The 26,297-nt window shown below is 41.1% G+C and overlaps 1 protein-coding gene across 3 annotated transcripts in view; it reads left to right on the forward strand.

Annotated features, from left to right (window-relative positions):
- The first annotated feature begins 3,294 nt into the window (after positions 1-3,294).
- SYTL2 (synaptotagmin-like 2) overlaps positions 3,295-26,297 on the forward strand; it is a 91,318-nt gene continuing 68,315 nt past the window's right edge. For 2 of the 3 annotated variants that reach the window (XM_006864964.1, XM_006864966.1), the window contains exons 1-3: positions 3,564-3,664; positions 15,063-15,214; positions 18,053-18,188. In XM_006864964.1, the coding sequence (XP_006865026.1) occupies positions 3,564-3,664; positions 15,063-15,214; positions 18,053-18,188 (389 nt within the window). Of the gene's footprint in view, positions 3,665-15,062; positions 15,215-18,052; positions 18,189-26,297 lie in introns of all 3 variants that reach the window. The other variant, XM_006864965.1, reaches the window with a different exon arrangement.

Raw genomic sequence — 26,297 nt, forward strand, 5'->3', positions numbered from 1 at the left:
TTACTGATTTAAGGAATCTCTGTGAATGGAAAAATTAAATGAGATGACTGTTTTAGGATGACAGATATCAGCCCCACCACACATGCATGAGCTTGGGGAATTTGAGCAAGTTCTTGAAACTCCCAGAGCCTCATATGCCTCATTTGAGAAACCCAGGTAATAACATATCTTCCTGAGAATATTTTTAGGATGATTCTATAAGATGAAATATGTGAAGTTCCAGGCATATAGGAAGTTTCCAGAAAACATCTACTCCTGTCTTTTTTTCCCTGCCCTTCCTTAGTGTTGTTCCATCTCATTTAGAATAAAAGACAGAACCTCAGTGTGGCTTACACAGCCTTAGACTGTCTGATTCTGTTTCTTCTCTCTTCTCCCTCTCCTCCTGGCACATTGGGTATATCATGCTATTTTGTGAACACACCAGGCACACTCCCACCTCAGAATGCTCTGATATCTGCTTGGCTTGTTTCTTCATGTCTGTCCAGTTTTTATTCAAAAGTCACCGTGTCAGCGAGACCTATCTTTACCCTTCTGTAAAACTCCAAATTCTGGTACCACCTTATTATCCCTTTCTTTTTCCCTAGCTCTTATTACCTTCTAGCAGGTTACATGATTTTATTTATTTTAACTTGTTTAGTGTTTGCTCTTCCAACTAAAATGCAAGCATCAAAAGGGCAGGAGGCTTTTTTTTTCCCTGTCATATTACATTTGTTGTATTAGAGCAGCACCAAGCACAAAGTAGATTCTTGGTAATATTTGTTGAATAAATTACAGAAATGCTGATTAGCTTCCAGGATCGCTGTTACCCAGAGTATTAGGAGTTGGGTGGGCCCCTAGTATTGAAGAGGCTGGACTGCCATCTGAGGGCTCTTCTCCTACCCCAGTCTTGTTGGGTAGTGACTGGATACCCTTTCAGCCCTTCACTCCTTTGTCTATAAAGTGAGAACATTGCTGTTTGCCTCACTTATAGCCTATTTTAAAGAAGAACTTATTACCACTAGATGCTTTTCCACGTAAGCACTGGTTAGCTTGCAGTTAGTTATACTTGAAGGTGTGGAAACCAGCATTTCTCCCTGTTGGGTTTTCTTCCTGTCCCCCACTCCTGGTATGCCCTCTTTTCTCTTGCTGAATCATATGGCAGTGTACTACCTCATGGAAGATGTCCCTGAACATGGCCTGCCCCACTTCCTTGTCAGCCCTTGAGATCTAAGGAAGTTATTATTGCCCATGAGAGAGAGGGAAGACTTGAGAAAGCCATCTCCTAGTGATGTAGATTTCTGTATTTAGTCTGAACCAATCAGCCACTCTGTGGGAAAAGGTTATGACAGTCTGAGTCTGTACAGATGACAGCTTTGGTGACTCCATGGGGCAGTTCTACTCTGTCTTAGAGGACCCCTGTCAGTCAAAAACCACTCAACCCAAGTGGGTTTGGTTTTTATTGGTTTTCTGGAGGTAGTAACTTTGACCTGTCTTGAACAATGAATATTTTTCAAGATGAACAAGCAGGCAATAACATATTCAAGGGCATGCCTATTTTAAAAAGAGAATGAGGCAATGTTTTATCAGTATTTATTTGCATATTCACTGTGATTGATATGCAAAGAGCTACCAGAAGATTATTAAAAAAAAAAAAAAAAAAAGCCATAAGAGTCTGAGCTTCATAGGGGAGATCAGAAAAAGAGAGAAAACAAAAACTGGATAGATCAGAATTATGGATTCAGAAAGGAAGCTAGAATAAGGCTGGAGATAGGTAGATTTGGAAAGTAAAAGTATATTTAAAAGCTGTTTTTGGTACAAGATGTAAGATATGTGCTGTTTCAGATTCATTTTTACATTTAATCCTTAAAACCTTACTTTCGAGTTAAGTGCAAATTAGGAAGCTGAGTTCCAGAATTTTTACCTACTGGCTTGTAGTTCGCAAGTGGTAGAGGAAGTGCTTCCAAGTAGCTGTATTTTGCTAAAAAGCAAGAAATGAATCTATAAAGATTTCACTAATGTACACACTCTATATTCTTTTGAGTTACTTTAAAATTTACTAAGTACATGTCTTTCAGTTTCTACTGTATTATGGGTCTTTTAAAAGTTCCTGGGAACATTCCATTATCTTTTAATTCCCTTTTCCCGTGAACTTTTTGAAGGTCTCATATGCAGCAGTGCATTTGTTGCTGAAGGAGCCTCACCTCTAGAGTAGATTAGTCTTGGGTGTCCCTTCTGGCTATAGAGTTTTCTAGGTCTCACTTTCTCATTGCATGATGGTTTAAAACACCTCATAGAAAGTAGGATTGCATCTATTGTCCTGCTGCAAAATGCTCACTTTGAATAACAGGATGTTTTAAAATTCTGCCTCTTCCTTTCCCCCAGTTTATACATACTTAGATATATGAGTGGGGTTGTGGTGCAGCACTGTAGGATAAGTCCTTGAATGCTAATCACAAGGTCGATGGTTCATCCCCACCAACCAGTCCTTGGAAACCCTATAAAGGGTCTCTATGAATTGGAATCTACATGTATACAACATGTATACAAAGGAGCTTCATAAAATTCATGGAAAACTTTTTGAAGCTCCCTCATACACAACAGTAAGTGGTTTTTTTTTGCCATCAGAAATGAAAGGAGACCTCTTGTTAGGTTGTTCCATGCACAGCCAAGTTTAGAAGTGGAACTTGGTGAAGAATTCTGAGTCTGCCTCTACCTAATACCATTAATCCTCTCATTACAAAGCACAGATATACTCTCGTGGAGCTGCTGACTTGGGAAGAAGTGAGCATTTGTGAAGTTTTATTTCTAGTTTCTTAACCTATAAGCACTTGATAACTGGAATCCTGTCCCTCTGGTCTAATGACCTGTATCATGATTTCTTTAGCCTAGTACTCCAGGAGTTGGCAAAGAGGGAACCAGTTCCCTTTTTACAACCATCCTTTCTCTCAGGTGGATTGTTAAACATTGACAGGCATTTTTGTATGCTCTCCATCTTGGCAGTCTGGAGTTGGATTCAAGCATGTTTCATGACCCATTGCCATTTGCTCAAGAAGCTGGCAGAACTGGTTTTCCTGATCTCAGAGACCATCTCACATGGTTATTCCCTCCCCCCTTCCAGGCATGTTTAAATCTCGTCATCTTGAGCAATGCTTATAGGAACTGCCCCTCACTGTCTGGTGTTCGTTCTCTCATGATTTCCCCCATGCAGGTGAAGATCAAGTGTTGCTGTCACTCATAGAGTTGATGACAAGGACGCAGGGAGAATACACCGTGTTTGAGATCAGTCCAGAAACCGAATGTGAATAGGAATGCCACTGGCAAGGAATGCAGTGTCCTGAGAGCCTCTTCTGGACATCGTTGCTCAGACCCCTACTTCCTTGTAGGAAAAGGGTGCTTTAGATTTTGCTATCAGCCACCCAAACCTTTTGCTGAGCCAAAACAAGACTCTTGCTGCAGAACTAATGAAGATATTATTTCATTTTGTGTTTTGCACCTTTCAGTCATTTTGTCTGCCCTGTTAATTGACGAGTTTTGAGAATTTTAAGTCAGATTTGTTACTTTTATTTTCGTGTACACTTTTCAAAATGATCGACTTAAGCTTCCTGACAGAGGAGGAACAAGATGCCATCATGAAGGTTCTGCAACGGGATGCTGCCCTGAAGAGAGCTGAAGAGGAGAGAGTCAGGTGAGCAGCCAGATAGATCCTTGTGCATGAGGAGGTGTTCTGTCAGATGTTAGGGTGATTGTTGTTGTTATTGTTAAACCATAAGTGCCACTTCTGACTTGGAGCCTGAATTTGTGGGTTCCAGTTTTAGGTTACTTCCTAGACAACAGTTTTGTTCCTTGATGTCTCTTCATTTATTCTGTAAGACTTAACAGAAATGAGGTCTTGATGCAAAACCTAACTAAACTCCTTTAATATATTAGGCACTGAGTTTAAAATGAAATAGATGAATCACATACATATGTCTGCAAATTAGAAATAGTTCTTAAATTTTTAAAAGGAAGTAAACTGAGAAACAGCTCACTTTTTAACCTGCATATATTTAAGAAATGCTTGAATTGATTGGTTTTAAAATTAAAAACACTTTCTGAATCAAACCGAATTTTCGTTTGATTTGAGTCCCACAAAAGGAATGGAACTTTGACACATTGTTCTTGTTGGGGGGGGGACCCAAACTTTCCATGTCAACAGTTTATTTTCCCTCACTGCTGTGGTAGAAAAAGCACTAGACCAGATTGATGAAGTTCAGTGCTTGAAGCCAGGCCCTGCCATTGACCACCTGTGCAATCTTGGGCTTTGAAGTTGCTGTGAATCTAATATTTTTATGATCCATATTTCATGAGTTATAAGAATCTTAGAACATGTGCTTAACTTCCTTGGACATAAAGATTGTGAATAATGGATTTATTCACATAGTATCTGATTATGACTACTAATAACAGTGCTTAAGAAGAAGTTGCAGAGAATTTAGATGCCCATTATTTCTGCTGAGGTCATATACTCCCATGTGGCTGGTGGAGATGTGAGGAAATTGACAACTTAGACAGGTTAGCTGACTTGCCCAAATTGGGGACTCATTCATTCCCTGAGAAACAGCAGCAGGAAAGCTATCCAGGCAGCTGACTACAGAGGAGTGGGTGGTAGTCTTGGTTCAAGATAGGATATATGAGCAGTGATGGTGTCAAATGGTGACTGGAGGTATTGGGAGTAATGAGAACAGGATTTCTTACCCAGCATGTTCTTCCCTGCAAAGTTATCTGCAGTGCTCTGTGCACCTGGCTTTGACCCTGCCCTCCATTCTCAGTCAGCAGTAGGCCTTGAGCAGTTTCACCAAGAAGGGTGGAGGACTTACACTAATCCAGCCATCAGAGCCTCTTGGTAGCACTCATTCTTTACCCAGCCACAGTTTATGAAACCCTTTCATGAATAGTAAATATCCTCTTAGGTTCCTCACAGCAACTCTGAGAATTGGTAAGGCTGAGACTGTAATACTGTTTTAGAAATAAGGGGTTAGGAGCAGCAATAAAAAAAAATAGTGAATCTTAAAGTGTAATGGGAAATAGGAATTCTTTTATCCTCTAGGAAGAAAAGATGGAGAGTCTTGTAAGGAAAGCAGAGGAGCTGGAACCCTACCCAAGTACTTCGTCCTCTCTTAGGAGGACACGGGGCTATGATGTATATTTTATTGTGAAAGAAGACAAGCAGCTGGACAGTTTCCAGTGCCTTTGGTTTCACACTTGTGGGAGGTTGTGGATGATCTACAATTTTCTCTCTTTTCTGAAGCCAGAGTATAGTTAAGGAGACTCCTGCACCCCCTGCCCTTGTATTTTCCTGACCCCTGGGGTTCCAGATTGCCAAGTCTTTCATATACTGCTGAGATTTTGTCCACGTGGAGGAGTTTCTTGAACACTTGCAGTATTGGTGGAAATATCCTCAAAATGCAAAGTCCTGTAAGGCCTAGAACGGGGCCCTGTGAGGATGTGAGTGTGTGTCCTCTGATACCCTCCAGTCCACAGCCACAGCAGCAGTGCTGTGAGTCCCTTTATAGTGGCTCTTCTGCAAATCCTCCTTCTGTTTCTGAGGGTTCACTGCTGCTGCCTTTATTTTTCTACTTTTATAAAGTAATAGGAGGAATGTCTGGAGTGTTAAAAAATTGATGAGTCAAGTCTTGTCTCCTACCAACTATCTTTCCCTGTAGAACTCTGTAGACACCAAGCGCTTTATGTCAAATTGGCCATGAGCAAGTCTAGGATCCTGGGGCTAGGGAAGAGTAATGGCATGGACCAAAGGAAGGCAGGTGGGCTCAAGGCCCAGCCCATGGCCTGTTCCACACAAGAAGAAGTTTCCTCTGACTTCCTCTTCACTTTAGAGCAAAAGGGACTTGTGGGGATACTTCTGAGGCTGTTGTACTCCTGGGCTGGTGGAACCAGAACTGGGTCTTTGATCTCTGAAAATGTTACTCCATGGGTTTTTGCTTGTCAGCCTCTTTGTCATATCCACAATTGACTGACATCTCTTGAAAGGAGACTTCTTTGGTTATAGAACTTATTTCACAGATTTTCATCTTTAAAGGCAAGGCCCAGAGAGGGGAAGTAACTTGCTCAGGGTCACACAGCTAGTCAATGCCAAAGCTAGGCTAGGAAAAGTTCTAGGTGCAGTGCTTTTCTTGCTGCACCGTGCTGCTCATTGCTCTTTTTCTTTCAGAAAGGAACAGTAGAGGGTTTGAAAGAACTCCCTGCATGGACCTTGGAGTCAAACTGACATGTGTTTGAGTCTCATCCCCACCACTAATCTACTGTTGAACTCTGGGCCAGTTACTGAACCTGTCTGAGCCTTAACTCAGAGGACCATAATGACCATTATACCAAAGTCCAAGAATTAAAACTGGATTGATTTTACTATTTCTCGAACATAATAGGTGATGGATACATTTAAGCTAAAGACTTTTTCGCTATCTGACCTATGCCTCTGGAGTCCTTGTATAGCACTGTCTGATAAGCACTGGACTTCTACAGTTCAAACCCACCAGCCATTCCTCAGAAACCCTTTATGGGATAGCTGTAAGTTAGATCCGACTTGGCAGCACTTAGCAACAACATCTATACCTCTATCTACAAGTTATTAGGACATTCTGATTGATAGTCTGATTCCTAAGAAGGGAATTATTCCTAAAACTCTCAATTATTTAGTGCTGTATAATTTACTTGAGCACCTAATAAGTACAGGGAACTGCTCCAGACAGTGATATAAAGGGAATTCTGGAATGTTTCAAATATGGTCCTCATCCTCTCTGTTCACTTATTGATTATTAATTGTGAATTTAAAGTCTCAGTTTTGTTTTCCCAAAATGATTTTATATTGCCTACGTCTGTCTCCTTCTTGTTGGTATGTGACTTAGAATATAAAAATTATATGATATTTTTGTTAGGTGCTGTCAAGTTGGTTCCGACTCATAACAGCGTCATGCACAACAGAATGAAAACACTGCCCAGTCCTGCACTATCCTCATAATCATTATAGTGGAGCCCATGGCTGCTACCACTGTTGTCAGTCCATTTTATTGGGGATCTTCCTTTATTTTAACTGACCCTCCACTTTACCAAGCATGATGTCCTTCTGCAGGGACTGGTCCCTCCTGATAAGTACAAAGTACAAAAGGTGAAGTCTTGCCATTCCCACTTGTAAGGAGCATTCTGGCTGTATTTCTTCCAAGACAGATTTGTTTGTTCTTTTGACAGTCCATATTTCAATACTCCTTATCAACATTGCAATTCAAATGCATCAATTCTTCTACAGTCTTCCTTATGCATTGTCCACCTGTCACATGTATATGAGGTGATGGAAAACTGCCATGGCTTGGGTAAGGCAGCCCTCAGTCCTCAAAATTGTATTAGTTGAAGGAAACTAACGTTAGAAAGGCAAAACTGCCACTAAAAGGAACATTTGTGGACTGTTGTGTGCAAACCTTCATAGCAATGAAGATCTTACTAACGATTTATAGCACTGTTTTTCACAAAGCCAGACACTGCCTCAGAATCCTTTCAGTATGGCTGTAGATGAGATTTGGCATTCAAACTACAATCTGTTAGCAATTGTTGTTACAGCCAGTGCTTTGAATTGTTCACAGCCAAGCACACTCAAGGCACTTTGCTACTTTCATCCTGTTTTCATGGATGATAAAATGAGTCATATACAGGGAGAAGAGTCCAGCTCCTGAATTACTCAACCTGATAATGATAGAACATAGACTTGAGCCCAAGGAAATATCCATTGTGGCGTCTCTCGGGTAAAGTTGAAAAGACAACAGTTCTAGGTGACTGTTGTCACCACAGCTGTCAGTCATGCTGTTTCTCTGTCTGAAATCACAAGTGCTGTGACCAGTTACTACACCTATCTCTTCCCAACTTCTTCCCTACTTACTTCTTGTTGTTAAGTGCCGTTGTGTCGGTACCAACTCGTAGTGAACCTGTATAGATTTCCAAGAAGTGGCTGGTGGGTTTGAAATGCTGCCTTTGTGGTAAGCAGTCCACCTCTTATCCTACATTTCATAGACCAACACTGAAGCAAACAGGGTGAATTCCACCTCTCCCCAACTCTCCCTCTTTCTGTTTTAAAAGAAACACATACATAATTTTAGTCTTTTATGGTTTGAAAATGACATACTCTAGAGGTGGTATTTCCTGTGCTTTATGTCATGCTGCCAGCAGGAAATCGCAGCACATGTGCATCTGCATACCACCAGCACCCCCCCCCCAGCTCCCTGCACACAACCACATGTCAGTGATGGATGTTCTTGCAATAGATACCATCTTGACCGTGACCACATCTTATGATTCTCAGCTGCTTCTTTAAGACTAGTTTCTTTTCAATAAAGGCCTTTGTCATTGAAGAACTGCTTTCCAGGACTTCTGGTTGGGTGTTTTATCCAAAAGGAAGGAACCAATATTTGTTAAATGAGTACACTGTACTTGTAGATTCACATTCATTTTCCCATTTCATCTTCGTCACACTGTAGTTGAACCCACTCGACAGATGAGGAAGTAAGTTTGAAAAGGTTACATGCCTTGCAAGGTTAAAGCTCTACTTTTCAAACTCCACATACTCTCAGTTTGCTGCCACTCAACAGAGTGTTGGGATCTGTGATGTATCCACAATACAAGGGATGCACACTTCCTCCATTTGCCACTGTAAGGAAATTGTTACATATGTAGGTTTTCAGATTCTTCATTAGAGGTCAGATTCCTTGGTAGAAAGTGAGATGTGATAGCCATCATTGAAACCAAAATCATGTCTGACATTCTGGGACAGAATGGGCTAATGGAAAGAGTGCGGACCAGAAGTCAGGCTGATTACTAGTCCCAGCTCTATACGATGTTTGGCAACCTTCTTAACTTCCTTGGGCCTCCATTGTCTTATCAGTAATGTAAAGGATGAGAGAATGGGCCAATCAACCTCTTTGGCCAGCCTGATGATGATTCTTGTTATACAGAATTAGCTAGATAATAGCAACTGTTCCCTGTATGCGGTGAGACCTTTGTCTAATTACCTTGAATAGAGGGAAGCTGGAGTTTGCATTTGTAAACACAAGAAGGAAAGGGCCTAGGGCTCTAGGGACAGTGTTGATGCCAGGATGGATAGGGACACTGCTTTTCTGCATTTCCTCTGTCAGGGCTTACACTCCCTCTGTGCCATAGGAGTTGATGTTGGGAGAATGTCAATCTATGTGTATAGATTGGATTTTTTAAAATGTAGAATTCTTGGTGTATGAGGGTAAGTCAAAAAGTATTGCCATTAGAGTTCCATTTCATACATGCTCAGGCTTATTCTGAACAAAATATGTCTCTTCAATCAGTAGATGGCTGCAAACAAGGTCTCTCAGTAATACACTTGTCTGAGGAGTCCTGGCATGGTGCTAGGATAAGTAAGCACTGGACTGCTAACCACAAGGTCAACTGTTCAGATTCACCAGCCACTCCTCGGAAAACCCATGCAAGCTCCATATGAGTTGCAATGAACTTGAAGGCACTAAACAGCAATAAAAACAGTCTTGTTACACCAAACCCACTGTCATCAAATCATTTCCGACTCATAAGGACCCTATGCAGCGTTTCCAAGAGTGTAAATCTGTTCAGGAGTAGTTAGGGTACCTTCAAAAGAAAGGTCCAGTCACCATGGCGATTTCTGAGGGCATGTGCTATGCCAGTTACTTTTAAACGCAGAGATCAGCTCAGATAATTATGGTGACTGTTGTTGGGGACTCCAAAGGGGTGATCATGATAGATTTTCTTGAAAGACACAGGGTGATTGGGGGCTTATGATAAAGAAGTCTTAAGAAAAATTAAAAACTGCATTTTGATGAGGAAAAAGCCAGGACTGTTGTACCAAGGAATTTTGTTTCTATCACAACAGTGCGCCTGCTCATTCCTTTAAGGACTGCCCTATGAGAATTTCTTTGTGAAACCTTATCCCATCTACCCTACTGCCCTAATCTTTCCCCTTAAGACATTTAAAAAAAAAAACAAAACTTTTTTTAATTAGTTAGATGAAGGCTTACAGAGTAAGTCAGTTTCTCATCCAACAATTCATACTCATTTTGCTTAATCTCATTGACTGCAATTCCCACAATGTAATAGGGCTTATCCCACTTCTCCTTGTGTTTCTCATTTCCATTCCTCCTTCTTTCCTAATCCATGTGAACATTTTCCTTGGTAAATGCTGCCCTTTTTGTCTCAACTTGTTTTGAATGTTCTAAACAGTGCATGTTTCCTTAGTGTTACTGTTCTTATAGACCTGTGTACTGTTGGACTGAACTCATGGGGATGAGTTGACTTCCAGACCCAAAGGGTGGCTAAGGGTCATAGTCTTGTTGCTTCCACCACAGACTTCTTTTTGTTCCCCAAACAAAGAACTTTAAAAAGGAACATGATTTGAATCCCTACAACATTTCAGAACTACTGTTTTGAGATGGTGTAAATCAAAGAGCACAAAACTCTTTGGGAGAGGGTTAGAAAGACGAAAACTCTGACAGCAGAAATATAGAGATTTAGATTGAGGAATAAGATGTAGCCCAAGAAATAATAGGATCACATTTTGATATTTTTTCTTAATAAAGTTTTATATGATTTTGTAGCAAGGCCTTTTGACTTACCCTTATATGCATAATACACAATAGAGAATTATTGAATGCCCAAATAACCAGATAGGGCTTAGATATGTTTTTTAACATCTAAAGGAAGTAAGAGAGCTATCCTTTGCAATTGACTAAATTCTTTGTACATCATGATAAGATTGTAAGGATTAAATGAGACGATGCGTGTTAATTACCAAGCATGCTGCTCTGTACAAAGCAGATGCTTTATAAGTATTAGCTGAATGAATGGGGGAACATCCAGCATCTTTCTTCCTGGGGGGTTAGCAGGACAGTGTCCTTTCTGGATTGGGTGTTTTTCTTCTGCCTTTGCTTCTGACCACCAGGCCATGAGCGTCTTCTCTGTACTCAGTTTTCTCACCATATGCATGTGTGAAGAGAGCAATAATGGATAAAAATGTGAATCACAAGACATTTAATCTTTCCCACTTCAACCAAATGGTACAATTCAAGAAGCAAATGGTAATTTGGTTGGTGTGATTAGAATTCAGGAAAAATGTGAAATCAATATGGACTGTGGTAGACAATCTTGTTAGGAAGCACATAAGAGGAACATATTAAATTTGAATTTTTTTTCTCCTTCTTTTGCCTCTTGAAAACAAATGAGCCTGAAGCCCAACCTCAGTGTTTTACTCTTAATAGCTACCAGTGTGTTCAGGAGCTATATGTTTCAGAGAGTCTGGTCCACAGCATGTGCTCATCATGCATTGAAAACGTAGCATGGTCAGGGGCTTGCAGGCAGTCATTTAGGTAAGAGAAGATCAAGAGCTGCACAAGATCTTCTACAAAGTACCTTTTAGTTGTTTGCTTACATAAATGAATGACCTCATGAAGAGAAATGAGAAATTCTTAGGCTGTGAAGATTTGTGTTTTTCCAGTAAGACAATGACTCCACACTACCCACTGTCATTGAGTTGATTCTGACTCAGGGTGACCATATTTCATGGTGCTTTTCCTACTGGTCTGAGAGACGAGCATGCCCTATCTCATCCAATCCGGGGAAACGTACTGCCATCATGATGGGGTTCTCTTCCCATCACCTCAGCAGGATCTTTATTTCTCATCTGACTCAGGTTGAGGTGGCTGCTGAGCATTGCTTTATTCACTCAACAAACAAGTTATTGGGTATCTGCTCTGTGCTAGGCTCTATGCTAGGTGTTGGCATTACATAAGTGATTAAGGTGTAGTGCTTAACTTCAAGGAGTTTGTCGAGGTCCCATATAAGCGGACAAAACAGATATGTAGATAAGTCATTGTTGTAAGTGCTGTAGTAGATGTGTTATGGAGGCATGAAGAAGGGCAAGCTGAACTCTGCCTGGGAGTTAGGGACACATCACGGAGGAGGTGTTGCCCGAGCTGAACTTTGAAAAATGGGAAACAGTGTGTTGGAGAGAGAAGGGTGGCAAAGACATCCCCAAAGATTTACATTTATCCACCTCTTACCAAAATCTAAATACTGTTAGATACTTTCAGGTAAACACCTCATATAATCATCACAGAAGTCCTATAGAGTAAGTCTTATTTTCCTTATCCTTGTAAATAAGGAGACTGAAGCTTAGTGGGGTTCAGTCACCTGTCAAAAGCCACACGTGCTTACGAAAGGTCAGAACTGGGGTTTGAACCTAGTTTTGAAAGATTTAAAAACCCGTAGTCTTGCTACTTTTAGCATCTACAGAGCTGTGGAGGCTTGAAAGCAGTTTGGAGAAGCAATAAATCTAGTACACTAGCAAGTGACAGGGAAGGACTAAGTGCTGGAAAATGAATCTGAAAAGTTGTCTGAAGCCAGATAGTCAGGGGTCTCATATGATATTCGTTCCACTCAGCAGTACTGAATAAATACCCACCATTTTCCCGACACTAAAGATGCAACCACCACCTGCCTGTCAATTTGTCATGCTGTGGTGGCTTCCATGTGGCTATAATGTTGGAATCTATGCCACCTGTATTTCAAGTACCAGCTGGATTTCAGTGGAACTTCCAAATTAAGACAGACTGAGAAGAGAGAAAGCCTGGTGATCTATTTCTGAAAATGAGCCAATAAAAGCCCTGTGAATCACAACTGAATATTGTCCAGTGTAATGTTGGAAGTGAGCCTCCTCGGTTGGAAAGCACTCCGAATGCACAGTCCCAGCAATGGATTCGAGCATATCAGTGATTGGGAAGATGGCACAGGACTGAGGAGTGTTTCTGTTGTAAGTCAGGTTGCCATGAACTGGAGCCAACGCTACAGCAAATAACAGCGGCAACAACAGCGATGCATGGATGTATTGAGTACACACCTGCCTCCTAGGGCTCTTGATCTACCCAGAGGGAGGTGGATGAAGTCTTTCTTGTGGAATTGTACTCAAAGTTAGTCTTTTGGGAACAAGGTGAAATTCTTACCACCAGCCCAGCAGAGGTTATTTATTCTGTTGAAAGCCTTGTTGTTGTTTTTGTTAGTGCCATCAAGTCGGTTCCAACCCATAGAAACCGTGTATAGGGTTTCTGAGGAGCAGCTGGTGAGCTTGAACCGCCGACCTTGCAGTTCAAACCAATTTTGTAGTTCAGCGCAGTAACCCACAGAGCCACACCAGGACTTGTTGAAAACCTTAAGCAATGGGAAACCATTAGAAACATTTAATTAGAAACATTTAATAAGGAACATGAACAGCATGGTGATTCCTGTTCTTGTCAGAATATGGTGATGGGCGGTGGTGACAACTGCGTGGCCAAGGATGATGATCAAACCCATTTGGGAGAGAGAAGGAAGTTCCAGCAGAGAGTTGAACTCTTGGGTGGAAAGGCACTTTCCAGGTACACTTGTGGAAAAGCAGACATTATTGCTAAACCCAGTGAACCTGTACCTCCTATTTTCCCCACTCCCAGGTATGCCTGTGTGTAGCCCTCACACACAGCCTTGCTGCCATCTTGGCCCATTCATATTTTCTGGTTAAAGCACTTAAACTCGCTATTTAGGAAACATACACATTAGCTTTGATGACAAACATAAAACCTTCTTGGATTTATGTAGCACGTTATCTTCCAAGAGCTCAAAATCTCCTTAAGGCTTTTATTCCACTATTCTAAGTACATCTCTGTGAGTTAGAAAGAAAGGTTGTGTTATTTTCATTTTATTGAGATGTATGGATATAGAGATTCAGAAGTTAAAACTCTTGTCAGAACAGTGTGTTTCCAGTATGTACAAATTAGAGAGGTTTTGTTGTTGTTAAGTACCATCAAGTCATTTCACTCCAAGTGACCTTATATTGAGTTTCCAAAGAGAAGCTGGTGGGTTTGAACCACCAACCTTAAAGTTAGTAGTCCAGTGCTACACCAGGAGGGTTTATTGTTGTTGTTGTTGTTATGCGCCATCAAGTCAATTCCAACCCATAGAGACCCTGTATAGGGTTTCCAAGGAGTGGCTGGTGAGCTTGAACAACTGACCTGGCAGTTCAAACAACTTTGTAGTCTGACGCATTAGCCCACAGTGCCACACAGGACTCCAGGAGGCTTTGTTGTTGTTGTTAGTGCCATCGAGTTGGTTCTAACCCATAGCGACCCTGTAAATCTTTACGGGAGCAGAAAGCCTCATCTTTCTCCCACGGAGCAGCTGGTAGTTTCAAACAGCTAACCTTGCGGTTCGCAGCCCGATTTGTAACCACTATGCTACCAGAGCTCCTTCCAAGAGGCTTTAGGAGGGCATTATTTAACTGTCCTTTAGGTATTTGCTTTTCATTGATCACAAATGATTGTGGAACCCTTAAAAGCAACATCTACACAAATGGAACTTGCCTCTATTTCTCCACCCCTCCTCAAATTTAGTTACCCCTGATTCTTGCCTGCCCTTTATGTGTTCTTTTCCCCAAACACCAAGGATGCCCTGTCCTTTACTTACCTGAATTCTCCCATCCTCACTGACTTCCAGAAAAGTTTCTAATAAACCCATTTCACCTAAATGGAAAGAAATAACCAATGAACTGATAACTATCCAGGCATTATATAGATGACTGTTTACATGCATTAACTAATTTAATTGTCATAACAACCCCATAAGCAGTTACTGTTATTAATCCCTTTTTACAGATAATGAAAACAAGATGTAGGGAAGTTTCATATGCCATCCTTTTCAGGGGAATTTGCATTTAAACAGTGAACACAGAAGACTGCAGTCAAAAAGTGTAAATCTTCTCAAGAAATTTCAGATATCATCTGGGAATCAGGAATTACATCTTTGAATAATTTTTTTTTTTTTAATGTTGGCCTTGGTTTCCCTGACCTTTCAGTCTAAAGGGAACATACATTTACTCATTGTCTGGGAAGTTTGTGGAATCTTCTAAAATAGCAAGAGCTTCATTTTGGCTGTATGTTTACAGATTTCTTTATTCAGTGTCACAGTGAGCTCATCTATTTATTGTATGTTCTCAGTGAAGTAATACTCTTTCCCTTTTGTAGACATTTGCCTGAAAAAGTTAAGGATGACCAGCAGCTGAAGAATATGAGTGGCCAATGGTTTTATGAAGCCAAGGCAAAAAGGCACAGAGACAAAATCCATGGTGCAGATATCATCAGAGCATCCATGAGGAAGAAGAGGCTCCAGGTACCAGGTGAGTTTGAGTAGTTAGCATTTGATTGGGAAGAAAGGAAGGGTGCCAAAAACATAACTGAAATCTGCTGCAGGAAATCATCTTGAGGTCCGCCTGGTATGATGCAGCTCAAAATCCTTTTGCCCTGGATTCGGGTAGATGATGGCATTAACTGTGAACAGACTATCTTCTAGCCGGTACTCAATAAGGAAAATAGTTCTCATCTTTTGAGTAGTTAATATGTGTTAGGCTTTCTCTCTGGACTCCTGGTGTTGTAGGATCAGCATTGGACTGTGAACCACAAGGTTCAAACTCACCAGCAGCCTCTCAGAAGCAACAACAAGGCTCTCACTGTGGTACTTCTGATTGGCACTGCAATCTTTTACAGAACCTATTATTAACCTTATTGTATATATAAGGTATATACAAACTCAGAAATTAAATAACTTGCTAAGGTCCTATAGTTGGCCAATGTCAGAGCTAGAATTTCATTTTCTTTGATTCAGAACCACACTCCCTTGCAGATAAGCACTGACTACTTAGTATGTGGACTCCTGGTGTGGCGCTGTAGGATCAGCACTGGACTGCTGATCACCCTGACATTGCTTACAGTCCTCTTACTTTTTCAGACCATCTAGACCTTAACAAATCTTAAACAATCCAGGTTACAATTAGTGACTCCTTTTTACCATTGAAGAAACTAAGACTTACATAAAAAGATCTTTGGGGGACCGTTGTTGTTGTTAAGTGCTATAAAGTCAGTTTATGACTCATAGCGACCCTCTATAGAGTTTACGAGGAGCATCTGGAGGGTTTGAACTGCCAACCTTGTGGTTTGCAGTCCAATGCTGATCCTACAGTGCCACACCAGGAGACTACCCAATAAATTGAGAGCCTTACTGTTCTTTTAGCTTCTTAACAGTGATGAAAATATTCCTGGTATTTACTGACTATGTGGCCTTAGGTGAATTTCTTGTGAACTCTTTGACCCCCAATTTCCAAATCTGTAAATTTGGAAAAGGGCACCATTTCATATAATAATGCATGCAAGAGACCCGACGTGGCCACGGAGGACTTGAGTGGAGAATGGAGCTGCTGGCTGATGGGAAGAGAGGGCATGTGCACAAGAACACCCACACTTGCAGATGACACCCACGTGACAGGGACCAGGATGATCAGAGCTCAACCAGGAGAAGAAAGAAGAGCTGGGGGAAGGGGGGGGTTAAAAAAAAGAGATGATTGAGCTGATTCAATCTAATGAACTTGACCTATGCATACTAATGCAGTGACTCAAAAAAGGCGACAAATCCTTACAGCAAGAAACATTCCCACCCCCTCCACACACAGAGTGGACAGAGATGGGCAACTTGGACATTGGATACCCAAATGGGGAAGGAGGGACTACAAAGGCAAGAAGTAACTGGCTTACAAGCTTTCAAGAGGGAACCTAGAGCTAGCGGGCATGGAAGAAGGCAGAATCACCAGTGAGTACTATCCAATTTGTCTAGGTGGAGCTGATGAAATGACATACAGATGGGTTACGTGCGATACTGTAGTGAATAATGGTTATCAGGACAGATTGTGAGTATTGGAAATGCAAAGGTGGACATTTTGTGCCAAGGAAGGGAGCGACTGTTTCTCCAGTCTAGGAGCAGAAGTCTCTGGGACCACCAATGGAGAAGAGCCGAGAGCGGGACCCTACTCAGAGAAGCAGGGATGCCTGAGATGGAGACAGGGACGATGACATGGAGGGATGGAGCGGCTGGGTACTTTGGATCCAGAGAGGGAGAGGAACTGTGGGCCAAAGACTGGGGGTGGGGGGTGTGGTGGAAGGGGAAGTGCAGAGGACGGGCTTCCAGGATATGCCCTTTGGTCGGGAGATGATGCATGGAAGGGATTGGAACCATGAAATGTAATGATATGCGATGGAATGAATGTAAAACTAGAGTTCTCTCATGTAAACTATCATATAATTCACAATAAAACATTGAAAAATAAAAATAATGCATGCAAAGTACTCATATAGTGCCTGACTTGTAACATCACTTGGTTGGTGTTAATTATCTAAGGAGTTCATGTAAAGAGTCCTGGGTGTGCAGAGGCAAAAGAGGCTATTTCCTGAAGGGATAGAACAGAGACTTTATGGAGCCCAGGACACCTGAGCTAGGTCTGACAGAGTGTTTAGGGTTTGAATGTGTAGTGACTCTGGAGGAGGAGGCAGTGGAAAGGGACAGATTGGAAGTGTTTTCACTTCTGTATCCAGAACCCAGCATTGTGTTGGGACATCCTGTAGATGTTCAGAAAATGCTTGTTAATGATGATGCTTCTGTTCTAGTGATGTGTTCCTACAGAGTGGCCCTTAAACATGCACATTTGGCCCTGACCCCAATTTAGATCAAATTAATAACCTACAGACAGTCAGAATTTTGCCTTAGTCATCTCTGGAGTTACCCGCACATTTGAAGGTACACCCTTGCTCTTGGGAGACTCTGCTTAGCAGGTGCTAACATCATGAGCGGTTACCCTAGGGGATGGAAACACCTCAGAAGACGGCCTGGCAATCTGCTTCTGAAGGATCACAGCCTTGAAAACCCTGTGGAGCAGTTCTACTCTGCTCACACGGGGGTGCCACGCGTCACATTCCACCAGATGGCAACCAATAACAATAACATGGCAATCTGCTTACTTCTCTGGCAAATGTAATCCTGATCCCAAGCTCTCAAACTCATTTGTAATTGATTGCCTTGGCCTCAGAGCAAGTTTGAGGCTCTGGTTGGGCTTTATTGATAAGAGCAGAAGAGATTTCTAGGTCATGGAGGTGAGAGATAACCTTCCTGTCTTTATTGTTTCCTGTTTCAGCTGAGCAGAGTAAGGACAAAGCAAAAGGGGCAAAGGAAAGCTGGGTGAATAATGTCAACAAAGATGCTTTCCTTCCCCCAGAGCTAGCTGGTGTTAGAGAAGAGCCTGAAGAAGATGCAGCACCAACAAGTTCAAGGTAAGGCAGAGGGTGTGGGGAAGACTCTGGCAGGAGGGATTCATGGCTTGGTGTGCTCAGTGGACAAAATGGCATTGAGAAGGAGGTGGTCTATAAAAATTCTGGGCCCTGATATAGATAAAGCCTAAGTGATACCCTTTTCTAGCTTCCAGGGTTTCTAACAAATACCAATCTTAAATTAAAATGTTAAGCAATGATTTCTTCCAGTAGCAGTTTTTTAATTTGTGTTAAGGATTTCCCTTTAGAGTAGAATGAAGGGATACTCCAAAACAAAGATAGAAGAGTAAGTCACTTCTGGGAAGAGACAAATGATGATCAAATTACAACAGCTTGGTACAACTCAAGCTTGGGAACCAGACTCTTAATCCTAGTGTCTCCAACTATAATGAAGTTAATAAGTTTGCTAATGACACAGTCACTGAGTCAGGTCCAAGACTGAGACAACTGGGGTCTTGAGATATCTCCAACATAATTTACAGGTGAGGAGGAGGGGATATGATATATGCACCAATAGGTATTTCAGAGTCAAATGTGAGTGAAGTTAAGTCACCTGGATATGTTCCCATAGTTGGTAGTCTGCACTGTTACCCTCTGTCACAGACATTATTTGTAATGTTTTATGAGCCCTGGTGATATAATGGGTTTAGCATTGGGCTGCTAACTACAGAGTTGGTGCTTGAAACCCACCAGCCACTCAATGGGAGAAAGATGAGGCTGGCTGCTCCCATAAAGATTTACAATTTCAGAAATCCTAAGGAGCAGTTCTCTTCTGCCCTATAGTGTTGCTGTGAGTCAGAACCAACTCAACGACAGTGGATTTATTTCATCTGTAGTGACCATGTTGCATGCAGGTGGAACACTGTAATAGTAGCCACCAGTTGGTACTGTGACCTTGTGCTGTTGTAGTTGTTAAGTGCCATCAAGTCAGTCAACTCATAGGGACCCTTTATAGAGTTTCCAAGGAGTAGCTTTTGGGTTTGAACCGCTGACCTAGAGGTTAGCAGTGTAGTACTTTTCCTCCAGTACCACACCAGGACTCTTTGCACTAGTTTTGGCCTAACTTCTTAGGCCTTTGTTTTCTCAGCTGTAAAATGAGAAAAATAATAGGTTGTCACCAGGATTATTAAGAATTTAATTATGGATCTAGAAGATAAACACTGGACTGCAAGCCACTAGGTTGGGAGTTCTAGTCCACCAGCCACTTCTTGGGCCCTGTATAGGGTCACTCTGAGTCTAAGCTAATTCGATGGCATTTCACAACAACAATATGGAGAGTGTTTAGAACACCTTTCCTTACTGGCTGCCTATAATCTGCATAGTATAGAATTGACTTTTATGTTGTTGCTGTTGTTAGGTGCCATCAAGTCAGTACTGACTCATAGCGACCTTATGCGCAACAAAGCAAAACACTGCCCAATCCTGGGCCAGCCTCACTATCATTGCCACGCTTGAGCCCATTGATGCTGCCACTTTGCCAATCCATGTCATTGGGGGTCTTCCTTTTTTTCTCTGACCCTCCACCTTACCAAACATGATATCCTTCTCCAGAAACGGGTCCCTCCTGACAATGTGTCCAAAGTATGAGAGACGAAGTTTGTCCATCCTGGCCTCCAAGGAGCACTCTGGCTGAACTTCTTCCAACACAGATTTGTTGGATCTTTTGGCATCCCATAGCACTTTCAATATTCTCCTCCAACACCATAACTAAAAAGCATCAATTCTTCTACGGTCTTCCTTATTCACTAGCTTTCGCATGCATATGAGATTATTGAAAATACCATGGCTTGGGTTAGGTGCACCTTTGTCTTCAAGCTGACATCTTTGCTTTTCAACACTTTAATAAGGTCTTGTGCAGAAAGAAGATTTGCCTAATGCAATACATCATTTGATTTCTTGACTATTACTTCCATGAGTGTTGATAGTTGATCCAAGAAGAATGAAGTCCTTGACAACTTCAATCTTTTCTCCGTTGATAAGAATGTTATTTATTGGTCCACTAATAATAGTGGTATCAATAATAATGGTATTAACTGGTCTTCCCTGTAGGCACATGTATATTATCCTATCACAGACAGTGTTGTACTTCATGACTGATCTGGATATATTCTTTTTGACAATGAATGCAACACCATTCCTCTTCAATTTGTCAATCCCGGCATAGTAAATCATGTGGTTGTCAGATTCAAAATGGCCAATACCAGTCCATTTCAGCTCATTAATGGCTAAGATACCGATGTTTATGCAAATCGGTTCCGACCCATAGTGACTTTACATAGTGTTTCTCAGGAGCAGCTGGTGAGCTTGAACCATCGACCTTGCAGTTCAAATGGCTTTGCAGTCTGGTGCATTAACCCACAGCGCCACACCAGGACTACTATGTTGTTGTTGTTATGTGCCATGGAGTCAGTTCTGACTCATAGTAACCCTATACAGGGTTTCCGAGGCTGTAAATCTTTACAGGAGTAAAAAGCCTCATATTTCTCCCGCTGTACAGCTGGTAGTTTTGAACTGCTGACCTTGAGGTTCATAGCCCAATTCATAACCACTATGATACCAGAGCTCCTTAGGACTGCTATAGAGACCTTAAATATTACAAATCCTAGGAAAAGGAACACAGTCACTTAGATTCATCATCAAGAAACTGAGAGAAGCTCTTAGAGCCACGTTTGATGGGTGTGGGGAACAGCTGAAGGATGGAGGTATAACTGTTACAGAAGGAGAGAGGATATGATTTGGGAGCACTTGATTCATTGAATAGTTTTATCTGGGTCAGGCTTCCTGTCCTTCTTCCAGGAACTCATACCATCTCAAAGATCCTGGGGGACTACCCTCATAGCTGATTCATTTTCATCTTGATTCCATGTGAGCTGGTGGATATGCCACCATTTTCTGCAATTCAAAGCTACTAATAACATGCTTTCCATGATTCACACCTATGCTGTTTTCTGCATTCCCTGTGTGACCTAAGACATGTCTTGTGGGACTCATCCATAAATTAAAACTATGTTTCCTCACCAAGATGTTGAGAGATTAAATGAAACGAGGTGTGGGAACAATTTAGCGCTTTTCAGAAAGAAAGCAAATGGCAATTTCCATGTGGCATTATAATTTTTATATTATTATAACTTGAACGAGGTATGATTGAGAAGGCAAGAATAAAGATGTTAGATGTAAACTTAGACATTGGCTACCTAAAATGAAGGGGTGATAAAGGCATGAAATGACTGGTTTACAAGTTTTCAGGAGGGAGTTTAGTTTAAGAATGTGCCGGGGAAGGTAGAATCCCCACTGAATAGTTTTCATCTTGTCTAGAGGGGTCTGGTGAGGATAAGATTCTTATGATTCAATATTGAGTTACTGTTATCATGAGTAATTGCGACTATTACAACTGTAAAGATAGAAGTTTTGTAACAGAAATGGGGGAGTGGTTAATCTTAGAGTCCTGAAACAGAGGACTCTAGGACCATTAAGGGAGAAGAACACAAGCAGAGTGTGGGACCCTATCCAGAGAAGCAACAACACCAGAGATGGAGGCAGAGATGAGGACATGGAGAGAGGGAGCAGCTGAGGATTCTGGACCCTTGGACAGAGAGGGAGTAGGTGCTGGCGGCCAGGAGGCAGGCTTGCAGAATGTGCCCTTTGATTGTTAAAATTATTATATATTCCTGAGTGTTTTTGTGTATATCCTTGCCCCCCCCTAAAAAAAAAAAAACACAACAACAACAAAACAGGGAATGGAAGCAAATACTGTTGAATGATGATGCATGGAGATTTTGATCATTGTAATGAATCAATGGTGTACAGTCGATGTTCTCCCAAGTAAACGATCACTCAGTTCACATAAAAACTTAGAAAAAAATTAGTTTTCATTACCCTTCCACAGGATCGGGCATTGTTTCATTCTGTTATGCATAGGGTTGCTATCAGTCAGTAATGACTCGATGGCACCTAACAACCAATAACAACAACAACCCTTCCCCTGGACAGTCATCAAAATTTGGCAAAGATCTAAACTGTTAATTGGGCTTGAAGTGCCACTTTTCATTTCCTTTAAGTCTTAAAACTCCCACTAATTAAAAATTCTTAATATGTCTTCTTGCTAAATTCTAAAAAAAAAAGATGTTAGATGTATTGTTATAACTTGAATGAAGTATGATTGAGAAGGTGAGAGTAAAGATGTTAGCTGTATCCAGTATGCTTTATTCATTAAAGGCCAACACTGTGTTACGTGGCGTGGGTGGTAATCATCCAGCGCTGTAGTAGATCTTTTGTACTTCCTTCTTTCCTTGTCAGAAAGTACTACTTTACTTGGTATCAAGTTCCTGCAGTGTTTCTCACTTATACTTTAACCTTTGTGAACTGGGTGTGTTAAGTGTATCTTTTGGCCTGTACATTTTAGACCAAGTGAACTTTCAATAGAAGTGACTAAATGCCAGTCAATATTTTCTTAGTCAAGAGTTGGGGAGTATAAGCCAGCAATGACTGGGTATTGGTATTGCCGATTCTGAATATTTTTATTTTTGTTTTTAACTTTTTATTGTGTATTGAGTGAAGGTTTATAAACAAGATCATCAGCTTTACATTCAACAATCATATATTTTGTTTCATCTCAATGATTACAATACTCTCCATGTAATAATACTTATCCTGCTTCCTCCCTGTGGTTTCTACCTGCAATCCACCCTACTTCCTAGCCCTTCTCAACTTTCTCCTAAGGAAAATGGTGCCCTTTTGATCCTGAATGACTGATCATTCCATGGTGAGCATACCTTGCCAGTGTAATTGTCCTACCCTCTTTCCCCAAAACCTATCTACTGGCAGGTTGAAAATTGGATCACAAAGATGAGTTCTTTTCCCCACCTGAAAAGTGATCAAGGGCCATAGTCTCAGGTTCTTCCAGTTTCATTCTGACCAGTAAACCCCAGTCTCTGTCTCTCGCTCTCTCTCTTTTTTAAATTAAATAATTTTGACTTTTGGTCCACATTTTGTCCCACTTTATCGGGGACTCTCTAATGTGATCCAGAAGGAGTTTTTTTAATAGGCTTTGTGGCAAGGCCCTTCATTCTGTTGTAGACACAATTCTTTTGGTTTCTAAATTTAGAAATTTAAAAAAAGAAAAATTGAAGCACTGTGGGTATCTTGCATGTACTCAAGCACTGGTAACTATATGTGTTCCTTCTGAGCTCATCTTTGTGTATACTTGTAGCAAGAGGAAGCAAAGATGGGTTTGAAAATCAGAGGAACAGAGAAGAAGGTTCCCTTTGGAGTGGTAAAGGGGAACTTAGAAAATCAGTAACAAAATTCTAGTTCTGGTTACTGATTTGCAGCTTAACAGTGTTGACTGAACCAGGGCTTCTCAAACTGTGATGATTGACCAGTTTGAATTTTTCTAAATTTCTAATGTATCACAGATTGATTCTATAAATATATAAATGAATCTATTATCAATTCAATCTGTTCTATTTCTCCGACATCAACTAAATTGGATGAATTAAACTCCGACTCATGTCTGTTCAATTCAGCTCCAATTCAACTGGATATACAGCATTTCTTCCTCTGACCCTAACCACAAGAGCTAGGTTAGATCTCAAATTACAGGTCATAGTCTTCCAGCCTGCTAAATCTGCCCAGGACTTCTGACACCAGCTGTAAGCTTAGAGGTAACTAAGGTGTCTTCATTTTTGACTTGCTGCCTACAAACTTGGTCTCATTACTTCCTTGGATTCCAACTGGAAGCTCTGAAGTCCAAAGGCCCCCCTCACTTCTGACTTGTTGTTTTTCTACTCCCTCAGGTTCTAGAATTTACTAGAAAGACTCACAGAAGTCACAAAAATTTTATTATAGCAAAAGGAATCCATATGTAGAGACACATAGGGTAACATCCAGGAAAGCTCCAACATAGTGCTTACATGTCCCCAAAAGGGATGCATTACCCTCCTGCATGCATTGATGACTTTCACCAACCAGGAAGCCCATGGAGCTTCAGAATCCAGATCCTTTATTGAGACCTCATTATGTAGTCATGATTAATTAAATTAGCCCCTCCCTCAAGGTTGGACTGATACCACATGGTGGGTCTTTATGACCTAGTCAGGCCCCACCCAAGAGTGCTGTCATTAGCATAGACTCAACAAGTAGGGTCTGGAGATCTCTTCCATGTCACTCAATCACTGGGGAAATTCCAAGGTTTTAGAGACTATTAGGAAATAAGGACAAAGACCAAATTCCTTGGGTAAAGCTAATTGTAAATCCTACAGATCTCTTGTAGTTATTAAGTGCTGTCAAATTGGTTTCAACTCATAGCAACCCTGTACAGAGTTTCTGAGGAGCAGCTAGTGGGGTTTGGACTGCTGACCTTGAGGTAAGCTGTCCAGTCCTTATCCTGCAGTGCCACACCACAACTCCACAGATCCCTTAGTAGAATATAATAAAAGGCATTACTAGAAAAATGAAATAGAGAAAGACAGTAAAAGCATACAAAATGTAAAGTCACAAACTATTGGCCTATGTGTTTGTTGTTAGGTGCCATCGAGTCAGTTCCGACCAATAGTGACCCTATGAACAACAGAATGAAACACCACGCAGACCTACGCCATCCTTACAACTGCTACTATTCATAGAGCCCATTGCTGCTGCCACTGGGCCAATCCATCTCATTGAGGGTCCTCCCTCTTTATCACTGATCATTCACTCTACCAAGCGTGATGTCCTTCTCCAGGGACTAATTCCTCCTGATAATTTGTTTAAAATATGAGACACGAAGTCTGGCCATGTTGGCTTCTAAGGAGCATTCTGACACAGATTTGTTTGTTCTTTTGACAGTTCATGGTACCTTTAATATTCTTCTCCCCAGCACAACTCAAATTCTTGTACCATTTTCCTTATTTACTGTCCAATTTCCACATTCATATGAGGTTGTTGAAAATACCATTGTTTGGGTCAGGTGCACTTTAGTCCTCAAACTGACATCTTTGCTCTTCAACACTTTAAAGTGGTCTGGTGCAACAGATTTGCCTAATGCAATATGTTGTTCAATTTCTTGACTATTGCTTCCAAGAATGCTGATGATGGATCCAAGTAAAGCAAATTTTTTGACAACTTCAATGTTTATTCCATTTATCATGTTATTTATTGGTCCAGTGGTGAGTATTTTTGTTTTCTTTACCTTGAGTTGCAACCCATACTGAAGGCTCTGGTTCTTGATCTTCATCAGTAAGTATTTTAAATCCTCTTCACTTTCAGTAAGCAGCGTTTTATCATCTGCATCTCAGGTTGTTAATGAGTCTACCTCCAATCCTGATGCCATGTTCTTTTTCATATAATCCAGTTTCTCAGATTATTGTTTAGCATACAGACTGAATAAGTACAGTGAAAGAGTACAACTCTGGCACACACCTTTCCTAATTTTAAGCTATTCAGTGTCCCCTTGTTCTGTTCAAACAACTGCCTTTACGTTCAGTCTCCTCATGAACACAATTAAGTGTTCCAGAATATTCGCTCTCCACAATGTTGTCCATAGCTTGTCATGATCCACACAGTCAAAAGCCTTTATACAATCAATAAAGCACTGGTAAACATCTTCCTGGTATTCTTCTCTTTCAGCTAAGATCCATCAGACATCAACAATGATATCCCTCATTCCACGTCTTTGAATCTGATCTGAACCTCTGGCTGTTCCCTATCAATGTATTGTTGCTGCTGTCTTTGAATTATCTTTAGCAAAATTTTACTTGCATGTGATATTAATGATATTGTCCAATATGCTAGTTTGTCTCAATAAATTGCTGTAAATGTTTCTTAATATATACTATCAATTCTGTACTTATTGTGAACTAATAGCAGACAAATCACAGATTAACATCAGTCCATAAGCCATACTTTGATAGTAGATCATGTTCCACAAGAAATAATTGTGGAAAAGTGTCCCAACTATAGAGGGTGACCTCTTCTGGAATAAGCAGCCCATCCTTTGTTACTTGAGATTATTCGTTCGGTGAAACAAGTTTTTGTGCACTGGCCTAAACTGAGAGCCTTGTAACCTCCCTACTATTTAGATGATCCCGTATGGTTCTCACTTGGATGGAAGAAACCTGGAAATAGACTGACCTT

The sequence above is a fragment of the Chrysochloris asiatica genome, unplaced genomic scaffold (genome assembly GCF_000296735.1).
Source record: "Chrysochloris asiatica unplaced genomic scaffold, ChrAsi1.0 scaffold00074, whole genome shotgun sequence".
Taxonomy (NCBI): Eukaryota; Metazoa; Chordata; class Mammalia; order Afrosoricida; family Chrysochloridae; genus Chrysochloris; species Chrysochloris asiatica.